Source organism: Triticum aestivum, chromosome 7D (assembly GCF_018294505.1).
Source record: "Triticum aestivum cultivar Chinese Spring chromosome 7D, IWGSC CS RefSeq v2.1, whole genome shotgun sequence".
In the NCBI taxonomy this organism is placed as follows: domain Eukaryota; kingdom Viridiplantae; phylum Streptophyta; class Magnoliopsida; order Poales; family Poaceae; genus Triticum; species Triticum aestivum.
Window position 1 is genome coordinate 398136905 of NC_057814.1, and position 16944 is coordinate 398153848.

At 42.4% G+C, this 16944-nt stretch overlaps 2 protein-coding genes across 2 annotated transcripts; both read left to right on the plus strand.

The window, feature by feature from the left end:
- The first annotated feature begins 627 nt into the window (after positions 1-627).
- On the plus strand, positions 628-1380 carry LOC123168365 (auxin-induced protein 15A-like). Its single transcript, XM_044586234.1, has one exon. It carries the CDS (start codon positions 719-721, stop codon positions 1028-1030), a length of 312 nt encoding a protein of 103 aa, XP_044442169.1. The 5' UTR covers positions 628-718; the 3' UTR covers positions 1031-1380.
- A 5396-nt stretch (positions 1381-6776) lies between these two features.
- On the plus strand, positions 6777-9796 carry LOC123167946 (probable adenylate kinase 7, mitochondrial). The gene is made up of 4 exons (XM_044585803.1): positions 6777-7277; positions 8444-8584; positions 8719-8970; positions 9322-9796. Exons 1-4 carry the CDS (start codon positions 6909-6911, stop codon positions 9472-9474), a joined length of 915 nt encoding a protein of 304 aa, XP_044441738.1. The 5' UTR covers positions 6777-6908; the 3' UTR covers positions 9475-9796.
- Positions 9797-16944: the final 7148 nt, after the last annotated feature.

Below are 16944 nucleotides of genomic sequence, written 5' to 3' on the forward strand. Positions count from 1 at the left end.
CAGACACCGGTTCTAAATCTTGAAACGGGCTATTCATGTCGAGATGGCGATGTTTTCTTCATCGGATAAGCTTTCAGCAAATTTCCCAAGAATGAAATGAGCTATTACATCAGAAAAGAAGAAGAAGAATGAAATGGACTACATTGAAAGATCCTTACCAGTTTCTAACGAGCCACTGTTACGCGGGGTCCCCACCCCACCCCCACAGTTAAATCAGGGAGGAGGCGATTAATTAGGGGAAAGAGATTAATTAGGGAAATTAAAACATGACAACTCAGCAGGTCCGTGATGCCCGTGAGCCAGGAGTCCGTGCTTGTAGCATTTTTGATAAACTCAACAGCTAAAAGCATCCAAATTTGGTCACCGGGGAACGATTTGAGTGCTCAACTTACTCGAGACACACTTGAGTGTCCATATTAGCGGCATATCTCATCTCAAGTGGACTCATCCTAACTGGAAAGCAACATGCCAGGGGACAGTCATGTGGCAATGTTCCTTGGGCAAGTTAATTCCATATCAGGAGTTTTAACAACTGACAGCACACAGAAAAAAATATAGTACTCCGCTACTATATATAGCAACAGCATTGTTGAGCTGCCGCAACCTGCAACACCAAGCAAGCTAGCAACTAGTACTGATGAACTCACTCACACTGACACTAGTTAGCTATCGATACTGAAGCAAATACTAGTAGCATTCGAGCTAGCTGATCGATGCCATGGGTGGGAAGCTGCTGCAGCTGATGTCGAGGCTCCACCTGGCCAAGGGCGGCGGCGGCGGCGGGAAGGGCGGCGGCGCGGTGCCGAGGGGCCACTTCGCGGTGTACGTCGGCGAGGCGAGGGCGCGGTTCGTGATCCCGACGGCGTACCTCAGGCACCCGTCGTTCGTTGCGCTGCTGGAGAGCGCCGAGGAGGAGTTTGGCTTCGACCACCACGGCGGCGGGATTATCATACCGTGCTCTGAGAGCGACTTCGTTGAGCTCGTCGGCAGCCTGAGCTCCTCGTCGCCGTCATCGTCGTGGCGGCACTGATCGGTGCTCGTTTCTTCACTGCAAGGAGATCTTGTTAATTCTTTTTTCAGTTCGTGGCATTTGGCAGTATGTACATAGCAGCTTTCTTTACCGTCGTGGCAAGTTTGCATGAGCCACTCCTCCAAATTCAGGCATTCTGAAGTACTACCTCCGTTCCGAATTACTTGTCGCACGTATGAATGTATCTAGATGTATTTTAGTTCTAGATACATCCATTTCAACGGCGAGTAATTTGGAACGGAGGGAGTAGCTGGTGAATGCTTTTTAATCGTGACGGTCCATGTTTTCGGTCCTATGGTCGATCTGACTCGGTGCGAATCTATAAAGGAACCCATGGATTTCAAATGATATTCGGGTTGAAAAAATAATCGTGGGGAACAAGTGAAATTCTGTATTAATATTTTTTTTGTGAGAGAACTGTAATTCTGTATGGCAGTATGAACTATAAAAGTGGAAATCACTATCCCAAACTGGAAGTTAAAATGTATTCCCTCCGTTCCTAAATATAAGCCTATTTACAAATTCTAATATGGACTATATACGAAGCAAAATGAAAGAATCTATACTCTAAAATACATCTATATTCATCTGTATGTGGTCCTTATTCAAATATCTTAAAAGACTTATATTTAGGAATGAAGGGAATACGTAGGATTTTAATCAGCTTTCAGCATTTGCAAAATAAATTGTTCACTTTATCGGGCCAGATGTAAGCCTGTAACTATCGGCCCGGCCAGGAACAACAGTGTCTACCCTGCCTGTGCAACCTGCGGATTCAACCCTAGGAGCTGTATGTCGCATTTTGCGACAAATAGTTGGCGATTCGCACAGGAACGCCCCCAAAGTGCACCAGCACGACAGCGAACACCAGAACAATTGAAATTACCAAAAAAATATGCGCCCTCCCGTTGTTAGGTGCGCGTGTCTACAAACTGGAAATAATGAACTTTGGTGACCAATAAACACCACGGGGTTGTAAGAACTACCAGGAGCGATATATTTCAAGTTTTACAAATTTGAAGTTTTTCTTAAGATGAATGTTTTTGAAACACAAAAACTTTTCAACATTGTGAATTTTTCTAAAACACTTGAACCTTTTAAAAAATTTCAAACTTTTTTGGAAAACCACGTACATTTTTGGAATCCCTGAGAAACTTTGAAAACATGAACATTTTTTGAAATTCTAAACAAAATTTGCAAATGCCAGTATTTTTTGCAATTTTCGACATTTCCTGAAAAAATGTGAACTTTTTTTAATATGTGATTTTGTTTTGAAAATCTGCACAAAATTTTGAAACATGAACATCTTTTTAAAATCCCCGGGACATTTATTGAATCTGTACTCAATTTTGTAAAATGAAACCATTTTTCGATATTCTGAATCAAATTCGAAAACACAGACTTTATTTAAACTCTAAATAATTAATATTCAATTTGTTTAGAACAGGAATATTTTTATGAAATCACTTACATTTTTTTGAAAAAACTTAAAGAAAGAAAAGAAAAAGTAAAACCGAAAAGACGCAAAACAAAACAAAAAGAAAACGGTCCTTACCTTCTAGAAGGTTTTGAAAATCAGGTTGGATCGTTGTCGTAAAGTCGTCCGACCCATCTCTCGTGCTTGGGGCAACGGGGGTTCGCTTCGAGTGCCCAACAGTTTATCGAAGTGCGACATATAGGGAATTTCGTCGCCAAGGAACACCCTATTTAAGGGTATATCCTCCTATTCGACACATTATGCATCAGAAGGATGACCAAGCGAGCAACAGGGTGGGTCCACCTATTAGCTAGCTTTAGTGTAGGGTTTTCTGTATGGTTGCCTCCGATTTTAAGAACGTTTTGGAAAGTTCCTTAGCCTTGTGCCTCCTGATTTTCTTTTTATTGGTTTTCTTGTTTCTTTTGGTTTTTTATTTATCTTTTCCCCTTCTTTACCTTTCATTATATTTGTTTATTTTTCCCATAAATTCACAACTTTAATAAAATCAAAATCTTCCGAAAGGTGGAATTTCAAAAACTGTTCAGTTTTTCCTCAAAATAATCATAATTCCTAATTTGTGTTCACTTTTTCAAAATTTGTTCAAAAATTGCTCCAACTTCAAAGAAAATTGTCATGTTTTACAAGAAATGTTTGAAATTTCAAAAGGTGCTACTTAAAAAAAATCAAAATCTTCAAGATTTGTTTTAAAGTTTTAGAAAGTGTTGAATTTTGGAAAAAATCTCATGTTTTGAAAATTTGTTCGTGTTTTCCTTAATAAAGTTCATAAATTTCAAAAAAAAAATCAGAAATTCACATTTTTTTTTGTGTTTTCCAATCTTTCAATATATATTCAAATTATCAAAAAAAAAATATTTAAAAAAGAATCAAACAATTCAAAAGCGTAACTTTGCTACTATACATTCCTTGCGATGCGTCCCTTGCAGTACCTACAACCGCTAGTTTTTTTTTAGGGGTTGTACAGTCGCTAGTGGGTAGGCGCTTTTTTTGGAATTCAAGAGCTTTATTGATTTAATCAGCGGGATTACATTCCTTCATTACACAAGCCGTAAGGAAGGATGTGACATAATTAATCCAAATACATCTTCTCCTAGAGGAACTACATTGCTTAGCGCAAAGATGTGCTAATTCATTTGCTTCTCTATGTATAAACACCAACCGAAGTTCCTCAAAATTCCCGCAAAACTCTTGTATCTCGTTCACAATGATCGCTATCTCCGATCGATCTACCCCAGGAGAATTGCACTGTTTTATAACTTGTTGAGCATTAGACTCAATAATGACCTTCCGATACCCCAAGTCTGCAGCCAATTGTATGCCATCTCTGATAGCATATGCCTCAAGTGATCTTGCATTAAGACCCATTTCATACCATATGGATTGTGCTCTGAGCAGGTTACCTTCATGATTTGGCAGACCTGCGCCAGTCCCTCCTTCATGAACGCAACAAGCGGCATATAGTACGTCCCTGTTTGAGGTTCCCGATCGGTGCGCAACGCACAAGGGGTGAAAGCTGGACCGGCTCGTTTACACCGCCTTCCTCTCCTTTAAGCAGGGTATATATATATATATATATATATATATATATATATATATATATATATATATATATATATATATATATATATATATATATATATACAAGGGCTTGGTTTTTGATTTTTTTGTCTAGTTACCGTTTTAGTTAGTTTTTCTAACGGTCTTGTATTGGGTTTCTTTATTCTGGCTTTCTTTTGCATATGGTTCTTTTTTAAAACATTTTTTAAAATTTGAATACATAAACATTTTTGTAACAAGAGCATTTATTGAAATAGAAAAAAATAGAATAAGAGAACCTTTTCCAACTTCTTGAACTTTTTGTATTCACGAACATTTTTATATCCATGATTATTTTTTTATGTACGAACACTTTTAAAAATTAGCCGAGTCTCATAGTTAACAGTTGCATTGGAACAATATAGACTTCACTTCACTTAGGTTAATTTATTTTACAACAGAACCATGCCTCAGTCAACGCAATCCTCCTTTGAAATACTTTGGTATTTCTCCTAGATAGATCATAATACAAAAAAATATATAAGAGCACACGGAGTCATCTCATTATCTTGCCGTCAATAAAACTATGGTGGACCATGAGAATATTTTTGAAAATCCATGATTAGAACACATGAACTTTTCTCAAAATACGAGAAACGCTTAATCATACATAAAATTTCTAAATTCGTTAAAAAAATTATATTCATAAATATTTTTAAAAATCATGAATGATTTTCAAAAATTTAAAAATTTAAATTCATCAATGTTATTAAAATTCACAACGAAAATTTTATTTTTAGTATATTTTTTGTCTCGCATTTACATATTTTAACCTATAAAAGAATCTATCAGATTATTGTTTTTGCTAAACCTGCCAAAAACCAAAAGAAAAAGAAAAATAAATAAAATTGGGATGTGTAGCGCTCGAACTGGATCGCCTACCCATGAGCTCTGCCTATGAATTTCAAGGTGAGGGTTGTCTAGGGGAAATATCTAGTGATCCCAGCCATCTTGTGCTACCTGTGCACCAAGTTAATAAAATCAAATTTATGAATGTCAAAAAAATTCTGAACAAAAAAGTATGGTGTACTAGCAACAAGAATCTGTCATACTACAAAATGTGAGATCCAAATTGAAAACACAGTAGTAGAAACAAAAAAGACAAATTCACCGTTGATATAGAAAATGGGCTGAATTTAAGGCCTAGGTTGCATTAGGTACTATTCACAGTATGATTTGTCTTTTTTGTTTCTAACTATGTACCTTAAATTTGAATCTAAAAATTTATACTGTGATAGATATGTGCCATACTTACACCTTCGCAAAATTTCATATTTTTTTTATGTTTATAAAGTGAGATACGGAAATCGGTGCATCGGTAGCATCAGATTCACCGTTGCACCAGATATGTTCCCGTGTTGTCTAAACCATGAATGACGATGGCAGATCATTGTGGGTAGTTGCAGTGGTCTTCAACCACAAACTAGGTTTGAAAATTTTAATAAAGAAGCAAAAATTATAGCGCATGAGTTAGCTTTTTTTAAGATAACCAACAAGATGCCTGTGCATTGGACGTAACATCAAGATGCATTTTTTTTACAAAACACCTGTTGTGATTGACACATGCGGAAGTAATCCCATATGTAAAAATTAATGATATCTCGAGAAAGAGGAGAGATAAGGTGAGGAGGAGTGGGGCGTGGTGGTGATTGATGGACGGACTGAGCGGAGGCATGGGGATGGACGACGCCGACAGTGGCCATCATGCTAGATTGTTCCACATACTTTCTTTTTTAATTGCTCAACAATGAGGTTGTGGGAGATAAGGATGAACGAGGGAAGGCCTTATCTGCAAATGTGGAGAGAGGTGCGGGTATCTTTTTACAAAATTACCATAGTTTGCTTTCTATCCATCAGATATAGATTGAACGGTCTATATTGCAAGATGGCAGACACACCATGAACCAACTCAGTTTTTTATAAGGGTAGAGAAAAAAACTACGTAAGTTAGCCAGGTTGGCTAAATTTTCTACATGCAGTAGCTAGTTTGAAGAGGCATCAACGAGCCGACCATCGTTTGACCATTTTTATGTAACAATTAGCATTGCAAAAAAAAATGTAACAACTATCACAAGCTAATAAAGAGAGGTGATTATGATGACAAGAAATAAGGCAACACTAAATTGTTGATCATGACCAACTAAATTTTCATGTCCCAGGCTGTATTTCGGAATTAGTTTTAGCTTACTGTAGTTCTATTACTGCAAATAAGTTCTCAACTCTCAGTTCTCCTGGAGAAAAAAAAACTAAATTCCCATTTTCTATAAAAAAAACTGTCTTGCTATGTCCCGGTAGATACTATATCGGTTAGATTTTACATTAAGATTCATGAAAAAAATTCTATTCAAGCTTTTTTTTCTCTCTTGCATATTATGTCACCTGACTGAGATTTCAGTCGACTAAGACCTAGCTACACCCATTAAAAAAGATCAGCTAAATTTTAGGGGACCAACTAAATTTTCATGGTTGATCGTCAACACGAACGAAATGTATGTATCCATAAATGGTTTGTAGGAGTATGAATTCCACATGATTATCGAAGTAACCGTTCGATGGCCACGCAAATCGAAGAGAAATCCCGCTTGTGACTGTGAGCGTTGTCCCTTTCGCAGCTCCATAGGCCACCAGCCAGCATAAAGAAAAGAGAAGCGGCTCCGTGCAATCTCCATCTCAACGAAGAAAAGGAGCGGCCGAATCTCCAGCCCCACGATCTCCCCACGCGCACCCACCAACGACCCCCGTCCCCAAAAACCCTACGCCGCGCAAACCCTAGCCGCCGCCTCAGCAATGGCCGGCCTCCTGCGGCTCGCCGGCGCCGCCAGATCCTTCTCCCGCGCGCTGGCCCCGGCCGCGCCGCACCACCGCAGGCTCGCGGCATCGGCGGCCGCCCTGGCGGAGGACGATGCGTGCTGGACCGAGTGGGAGGAGGAGGAGGAGGAGGCGCGGCGGCAGCGCGCCCGCGCATCGGCGCCCGCCGAGGAGTCTTGCCCGGCGGACGGCGGTCCCAGGGGCGTGCAGTGGGTGGTGATGGGCCGCCCCGGCCCGCAGAAGCACGCCCACGCCGCGCGCCTCGCCGAGGTCCTCGCCGTGCCGTACATCTCCATGGGCACGCTCGTCAGGCAGGAGCTCAGCCCCACATCCTCGCTCTACAAGAAGGTTCGGCCTCGTGCTCGCTCTGACTGAATTCTCCGGTTCTCATACGGGGGTATTCGAATGCCTTTACTGCATTTGGTTGTAATCTGAGCTACCAACCGTTTCCCCATCGAGCAATTTTGCGGCCACGGGCCCTCCCCGCGATACTAACCATGATCATTTGAGTCGGATCGGCGCCAGAAATTCTGTAGATTTTTCTAGCTTTGACTAATTTTTGGAGAGATATCTCAAGGTGCTTCGTTAATTTGGAACATCACCACGAATCCTTTGCCTAATTGATGAAAAGCCACTCCATTTCCCCCCAGACAAAATTTTCGCTTCGTGCCCAATTTCTTGGGCGCTTCTCGAAATTTCTCGTGACTTATGGACGGACTCGTGTGATCTTTTGCCCCAAGTTTTCCAAGCCACAACTTTTCGCTGGACTAGCAAAGTTCTCCAACTTTTCCCCATATTTCCCACGAGTTGTTACACAAATCAAAAGAAATTTTCTTGGCCACAATTTCCTAGTCCTTATTTAAAGGCTACCATTCAAACAATATCACATGAGTATTTCCGTCCATATTTTTTATGCTTCATTAATATACTGGACTGTATGATGCTGGGAGAGGAGTGTGGCGGCTATGTCTTTCTCCGCGTCCTGCACACTGGCGGCCATGTTCACATGGTGCTGTGGGGGCAATTCGGGAATTCCACATGCGAGGGGTTTCATAAGCAAGTTTGGAACATTCAATTCTGGCATCTTGTGGAGGGCGGCTGTCTGCATATACATGCTTCCAACTTTGCCCTGCATTTGTCCGGCCCTCTTGTTCTACTTTTCTTGAACAGCTGGAGAGTAGTTGGTAGGGTTTCTTAATCGCACACAATGAGAACCATTTCACGAAGGAGCCGGCTACGGCACGATGGCATGGAACGCACCGGCCGCTCTTCCTTCCACGAGAACCTGGCCCCTATCATGGACACGGGAGCGCACGATCGTGCCAGGGAATCACACGGCCATGAGCGTGTCGCGCTGCAAGGCCGCTAATGGAATATCCGCTCATTATTTTTCTGTTTCATAAGTGGACACTATTATATAACTATTGTACTAGTATGTTGAAAATTACAGCAGTTGGTTGTGGTTTTGTGGGTATTCGGTTGTGCTAAATGGTTTTTGCATTGCATATTGACAGATTGCTAATTCGGTGAATGAAGGGAAGCTTGTGCCAGAGGATATCATATTTGGGTTGCTGACTAAGCGTCTCGAGGAGGGATACTACAAGGGTGAAAATGGATTTATCCTTGACGGAATCCCACGTACCCGTATGCAAGCTGTAGGTCCCCAGTTACCTTATATGCTTGGACAAAAGAGCACTTACTGTTTTCATGTGTTTAACTAGTTAGCCTAGACAATATAGTGCATTGATGTTTAGATGCTTCCAGTGTTCTGACTGTTCTCATATTTTAGGAGATTCTTGATGAGATCGTTGACATCGACTTGGTTCTGAACTTCAAATGTGCTGATAACTGTTTCATGAAGAAGCGATCTGGAGGCGACATATGTTCCCACTGTGGGCAGCATTTTGGTGTCAGCAGTCCGGTGTCTAGGGAGCGTAATCTCTCCCTTGGAAGCTCTACATGGCCTGCTCAGGCACAACATGCTTCTGTTATAGGCCTGGAAAACCCAAGGATGGAGAAGATGCGTGCTTATGCTGAGCAGGTATTTTCATCTTGGCCAAATTTTTTCAATATGTATGGTTGGTTATGATAGATCTCAGCTTTGCTTCGCACTTAGGGGACCACACGAATTTCAGTTTTATCTAACAAAAACCAGTATTTTTTATGCTATCTGAAACACAAGAAACATATAGAGGGTTATATGCTACTCCCTCCGTCCGGAAATACTTGTCCTAAAAATGGTTGAATCTAGACTTATTTTAGTTATAGATACATCCATTTTATCCAGTTTTAGGACAAGTATTTTCGGACGGAGGGAGTATTACAACTGAACCTGATAGTGGGAACACATGGTTAACTACAGCAATATGATTATATGAAACATTCAATGCAGACCAAGCAGCTGGAAGATTACTACAAGAAGCACAGGAAACTTATGGAGTTGAAGACATCCGCTCGCCCTGGTGAAACCTGGCAGGGGCTCGTAGCTGCCCTTCACCTCCAGCATCTAGACCCATCCCCAACACCACACAAACTCACCGTGTAATTATCATCCACTGAGTCTAAGGATCTACATTGTGATCCTCACCTGCGACGTACGTAGTATGTTTCTATGTTTTGTGAGTTCTGGCTGAGGAGTCAGTCGGCTGTGGTGCTTTGGTCTTTATTGGTTATAGGTATAATGTAAGGCTCTGGTCTTTATTGTTATAGATAAAATGTAAGCGATTTTGTAGACCCGCTTGCTTCTATGTTTGTAACGGAGAGCTTTGAACTTGCAAGTGCAAGTGTGCGGTGTGCCAAGCTCCGCTGTGCTGTTGTTTTGAGTACCAGTTTTGATCAATATATAAGTTACCGTGAATGTTGTGCAACTGACATCTCCTGCTATGGGCTTCTAACTTGTATAAGTGGCAAACCTGATAGGTTTTTATCTTATTATGGAGCTCCACTGCTCACATGCATTTTTGATTTATACCCTGTGTTCTGTTTCCATAGCCCCATGTCCTTCAAACTACAGGTTTGTTGCACAAACTATGACTTTATCCTGGGTCAATTCCTTGTTTATAGATCTTAAAATTCATGTGCTGTATCAGTGGTCGAAACCGTGTGGGCCTAGTTGTACATATTATAGGGCCTCTCCTTTTTGTGCGAAGGAATAGGACTTTAATTAATTAGGAGAAAGAATTACATCCACATTCTCAAAAGTTCAGTTCACAAGATATCTGAAGAAATTTGAGGGTTGAAACCAACACAAAAACAATTAAATCTTATGCTGTTTGATTAGACTGAAGTACATTTAAAAATAGGGTCAACTATCATAAAAATTATTCATACGCAGGCAACCGTCTTTAAAATGGTAATAGCCTGGGAAGAATCCTTCTTGATTATTCTCAAGCTTCCAGGCAGTTTGCCATGCACTGATGTGGAAACAAAGGTGAGGTGTGCACTATATCTCTATTGTAAGAGAAACTCCTCCCAAGATGAGGGCCTTCACACCTCCCGCCGGCGCCGATCTGCCTTATCTTCAATGGCCTTAGGGCAATGGAGGCGCGGTTGACCTCCGCCCTCGCCGGTGGGAGGGCTCCTGCTCTGGTTTTAGGTCTTTTTTAGGGTTGATTAGGGTTTGTGTCCTACTCAGGGTGGCGAGATGGTGGTGGCTTCCTGTACTTGAAATAAGGTCCTCCCCGCTTAGTCCCCGTTCCGATGGCATGTAAAGCGTCATCGGAAGGTGTGTGGAGGTGTGTCTTTGGCGGATCTCGTGGGATTCAGTCGGTGTTGGTCTTCGACGGATCTCCATGGATCCAGTCTTGGTGCATCTACGTTTGTGTGTCTACAGATTGGACTCTTTTGATCTACGCTTCTCTTCATCGGCGGCGGTTGCTATTCTGCTGGTCCTGTGAGGCCTTAGCACGATGACTTCCCAACTGTCTACTACAACGAGTTTTGGCCGGCTTCGGTGAAGGAGGGGCGATGACGGGGGCGCGCCTTCGATTCGCTCCAATGCTTGTAGTCATCGCTAGTGGTCAATTGACCTAGATATAATTTTTATTATTTTTAGTGCTTTTTGTACCGCCATGACAATTGATGAATAGATTGAAAGTTTTCTCGCAAGAAAAAAGGGGAGTTGGTACCTTCTCTACACCTCTCTCTTCCCTACATTTTGTCCTTTCCATGCGACCTCTTTTATTTTTGGAATAATCCAAATCAAAGTTGTACTTTCTTTTCTTGTCCTATTGAAAACCATGTCCTGCATTAACTCAATCAAATATGATTAAAATCATGTCTTGGATTAACTCAATGAAATCAAATCAAATATTATGAAAACCGCAACTAAATAAAAACTTTGCTTGCCTTCCCTCACTCATATCCAAATCAAATCAAATGTTATCAAAACCTCAACTAAATCAAAACTTTCCTTGCCTCCCCTGCACATACTCAACTCAAATCAAATCTTACCAAAATCTAGAATATAGTGGGTGTAAGATATATATTGGACACTATTATTGTTAAACAATTACAATATGTATGCCCCCCCTCGCTGTAACGCACGGGCAATTCGCTAGTTGAATATTATGAGTGAGTTGATTATAGACATTCAAAGTGCATCTAGTGCCACCCCTAGTTGGTTTGGAGTACTGAGGACAAACATGGTTGAAGGACTAATGTGTTTGTGAGAATTGCAGGATAACACACGTAGTAGTCCCTCTTTGATTCGGTTTACCTACCAGAGATGACCCCTAAAAATGTATGAAGACATTGAAGACAATGGTGGTTCGTGAAGACATTTAGGTTGAAGATAATGACGATGAAGACATTCACTTGAAGACTATGGAGTGCGAAGACATAGTTTCTTTTGTAGTTTCCTTTTCTACTTTATTGAGTCATAGGAACCACCGTACTGTTAAGTGGGGTCCAAGTGAACAAAGTCAGATGACTGAAGTGATGCTCAACCAAAATCCTATGTCTTCGAGCGAAGACAATGAGAGCAAATCTTATCCAGAGTTGGATGAGTCAGCTTTGCTTGTAGCCCAAGCCAAGCTGCCGCGTGTGTTTGAAATCCGACCGTTGGACACGTGTCGGTTCCTTAGTGACCCAGGGTCATTTCAGACATATCATGTCGGGTTGCCTCCTGGCTATAAATAGCCCACCCCCTACACCATAAATTGGTGGCTGCTCAGAGTTAGTGCACGGCTTTTGTCGTTTGAGAGCAACCCACCTCCGAAGCCTTTGAGAGAGAGATCCTTGCGAGGACAAAGCCCAAAACACCCAGAGCCAAAGAGTGTTAGGCATCACTGAAGTCTTTCTGTCCGCGTGACCTGAAGACTTGTTACACTTGAGGACTGTGCATCCTCCAGCCGGTTAGGCGTCATGTTCTGAGGATCCAAGAGTCATTGTGGATCGCCAGTGAATGGAGTCTGTGAAGGTTTGGAAGTCTACCTTGAAGACTTACCAGAGTGATTGGGCGAGGACTGGGTGTCCTTAGCTCAAGGGGAATAAGGTGAAGACACAGTCTTCTGAGTTCAATCTCAGCCTCCCTAACCAGACGTACAGTTGTCACAGCAACTGGAACTGGTCTACCAAATCCTTGTCTTCACCAAGCTACTGGTTCTATCCCCTACTTCCTTTACATTTCAGTTTGTCTTTGTGAAGTTATTGCTTGCTTGTCTGATCTGTTTGACTTCTCTGTGTGAAGTCTACTACTTGTTTGGCTTCACACTGTCTTCCATTCTGATCCATACTACCTAGCTGCTGTTAGTCTTCGTGCTTTCACTACATTTCTTACTTGCCTATGGCTTGTCTAGTGTAGTTCATCTTCCGCTGCATATCATATAGGTTCATTTCAACAGTATGTCTTCAAAGACCTCGTGTTTTGAAGACTTTCATAAAAATCGCCTATTCACCCCCCTCTAGTCGATAACTAGCACTTTCAATTGGTATCAGAGCAAGGTGCTCCCTTGTTCTGTGTGATTCGGTTTAACCACCTGGAGTTTTAGCTATGTCGACTGCAGGGATAATCAAGGTCTCCGCTGCGTGCCCAGTCTTCGATGGCACTGATTACCCCTACTGGAAGAATAAGATGCGCATGCATCTTGAAGCCATTGACATCGACCTCTGGTATGTCGTCAGGACAGGCGTTCCCAAGGTCGGTGAAGGTGTCACCGCTGCTGATGTCAAGAGGTTCACGCAACTGGACTCGACTGCCAAGAACATCATCTGTGCTCATCTGACCAAAGGACAGTATGGCCGTGTGAGTGCTCTGGAAACTGCGAAGCTAGTCTGGGACTGGCTGTCCAAGGTCAACAAAGGCGTCTCAACTCAGAGAGACTCAAGGATTGATGTTCTTCGCAATCTCTTCAACTGCTTCAAGAGAAACGACAATGAGAATGTCCAGCTCACGTTTGATCCCTCACAGATATCACCAATGAGCTTCGCGCACTTGGCGCCACTGAGATCACCAAGCATGAAATTGTGAAGAAGCTACTGAGATCACTTGACAACTCATTTGATGATGATTGAACAACGCCCTGACTTCAAAGATCTTGATCCGTCTGACATACTTGAGAGGCTCAACACACATGAGTTCCAGCTATCTGAGAAGAGAGATATCTACGGCCCCAACTATGGCCGATCCCTTGCCTTGAAGGCAAAAGCTGTTTCCTCATCTGAAGAAGAATCTGACTGCAGTTCTGGTGATCCTGAAGACATTGGCAAAGAGCCAGTAATGCTTCTGAGGAAGTTCCAAAAGTTCTCCAAGAAGAATCGCTTCGGAAAGTCTTCAAGATCCAGCTCAAGAAATGACGAGGCTTCCTCTCGTGACTACAAGAAGATAACATGCCACAAATGCAAGAAGCCAGGGAACTATATATCTGAGTGTCCTCAATGGGACAAGGAATCTAAGTAGAATAAGAAGAGCAAGGAATATGATTTTGACGACAAGAAGAAGAAGAAATCTTCAAAGTCTTCATCTCACAAAAGGCTCGTGCATTCATTGGTAAGGATATGGATTCAGAGGAGGAGTCTGCTTCTGAGGAAGCGGAGGTGGAGTCTGATTTAGGCGTGGCAAGCCTGGCTCTAGCTTTGGCATTCGTCGCCAAGTCCACTTTCAACATTGAAGACAATGGTCACGTCGCCGACACTGAAGCCGATGATGAGGATGACTCTGCTCCGACCTACTGCTTCATGGCACGAGGTGCCAAGGTAAACTCACATGATGCTTACTTTCAAACCTCCAGTGAAGATGACTCTGAGTGTGAATCCAAACCTAGCTATAAAACACTTGCTAAAATTGCAACTGAACAACAAACTGCTATGGAACACATTCAAAAATTGCAACTGACCTGTTGGACGAGGAAATGAATCAAACTCAGTCCTTAATCGAAGACATAAAAAATCTTCGTGTTAAGTACGAGGAACTTGAAAGTCGTCATGAAACCCTCTCAGCCACTCATGAGAAGCTTTCCTATGATTATCTTCAAAGGAAGCAAGATCTCGAGGAACTGAGAGCGTCTCATGAAGATCTTCAAAAGGAGAACGATTCACTACTCGCTCAACAGATCAGTTCCGCCCAGGAAGATTTTGTGCCACCATGTTTAAAATGTCTTGAGCGTGATAATGTTGTCTCTATTGCTGAATGTTCTACTGCCTCTGATATTGCAATATCTTCAACTGCTGATGTGGTAACTAACCCCTCCACTGAGGATACCACTACTATTGTTGATGAGAATGCTAGGTTGAAGACATTGCTTGAAACAGGCATGTACAAAAGCCTCAAAGGGCATCAGACACTATGTGATGTCCTCAAGAAACAGATTCTGAACCGAAACCCTAGGAAAGAGAGTGTTGGGTTCGAGAGGAAAATGAATGTTGATGGTTCTTACTGGAAGCCTGAGCAGTACCCCAAAACCACATGGGTTGCTGCAAAGGGACCTTCAGTGGACCCATCCACCTTATCTGGTTTCACTTGTGCTAACCCCATTGTCATTGACGCCAATTAGAAGCTATTTAGGAATCAGAATGGTGAAGTGTTTGCCAGGTTTATTGGTACTAACTGCAGGAATGGGCCACCTTTGAAGAAGATCTGGGTTCCCAAAAGTTGTCTTGAGAAGTTTCCCGTGAATATCGTCATGACACCACCTGGGAAGAAGACATACCCCAGACCAAAGGCTTCATATGGCCCAAAGGCTTCATACAGACAGAGGACCTCACAAGGTCACCCTAACGCCAATGTTTTGCAGGGAAACCATCATCAGACTCATGAATACGAGCGTGTTTCTTCTAACCGCTATGTTCACAAAACAAAGAACTTTTCTACATATTCTTATGAGTATTATTCACCTCCTACAAAACTATTTACTAGGGCTCTAAAGCCAAAGTTCTCAGATGCTTCCCTTAGACTTATTGCTTCTAAGCCACCCCTGAAGATGTCGGTGGTTGAGAAGAATTAACTTCTCTTGCAGGGAAAGGTCTCCAGCCGGAAATCAAAGACTTCTGACGCCAATGCTGGGGACCTAAAACATCTTGTGGGACGCAAGATAAAGTGCCAGAATGGTCTTACCATTTATTTCGTCCCAGGGTTTCTTGACGAGCATCCTATCTTACCAAACAAGAATCTTAACTTTGATAGCATGCTTGTTCGCTATATGTTTGTGCTTCACAATACTCTTGGTGAAGCCTATCCCGCTAACTGCACTGTAGGGTACGACTCTGAAAGCTACTGAGTGGATAATGGACAGTGGATGCACTAACCACATGACTGGTGATCGAAGTCTTCTCATGGATTCAACCCTACGTCCATCTACTAAAAGCCACATCACGTTCGCTGACACTGGTAAAAGCAAGGTATTGGGCCTAGGTAGAGTTGCTATCTCAAAGGATCAACACATGGATAAAGTGATGCTTGTTGAATCCCTTGGTTACAACTTAATGTCTGTCTCAATGCTTTGCGATCTGAACATGATTGTGATATTTGGAAAATACCGTTGCCTTGTGCTTATGGTAACTAACAAATCTCTAGTCTTCGAAGGTTATCGAAGAGGTGATCTGTATGTGGTAGATTTCTCCGTAGGACCACAGCTTGCCGTATGTCTTCTAGCAAAAGCTTCAAAGTGTTGGCTCTGGCATCAAAGGCTAGGACATGCGGGCATGAGGAACTTGCACACTCTCGTGAAGAAGAAGCATATCATTGGCATCGAGGGTGTCAAGTTCAAGAAAGATCATCTATGTGGTGCTTGTGAAGCCGGGAAGATGACTAGGGCCAAGCATCCCTCGAAGACAATCATGACTACATCACGCCCCTTCGAGATGCTTCATATGGACTTATTTGGCCCCACCCACTACTCTACCCTTACTACCACTGCACATCTCTATGGCTTCGTTATTGTTGATGATAATTCAAGATACACCTGGGTGCACATAATTCTCTATAAGACTGAAGTGCAGGATGTCTTCAAACGCTTTGCCAATCGTGCCATGACCAATTGTGGCATCAAGATCAAGCACATCAGGAGTGACAATGGCATACAATTCAAGAACACTGGCCTCGACACTTATCTTGATACATTGGGCCTCACAGATGAGTTCTCTGCTCCATACACATCTCAGCAGAATGGCATCATGGAGCGCAAGAACAGAACCCTCATTGAGATGGCACGCACGATGCTGCATGAGTACAAGACTCCAAGAATGTTCTGGCCTGAAGCCACTGATACTGCTTGCCACATCATCAACAACGTTTATCTTCATAAGTTCTTCAAGAAGACATCCTATGAACTCCTGACTGGTAAGAAGCCAAATGTTAGCTATTTTAAGGTCTTTGGTTCGAGGTGCTGGATCAAGGATCCACATCACACGTCAAAATTTGCACCGAAAGCACATGAAGGTTTTATGCTTGGTTACAAAAAGGATTCGCACACCTACAGAGTCTCAACGTGGTTGAAACTGTAGATGTGCGGTTCAGTGAGACTAATGGCTCGCAAAGAGAGCACCTGCCAAATGTGCTAGATGAAGCTTCTCCTAGTGA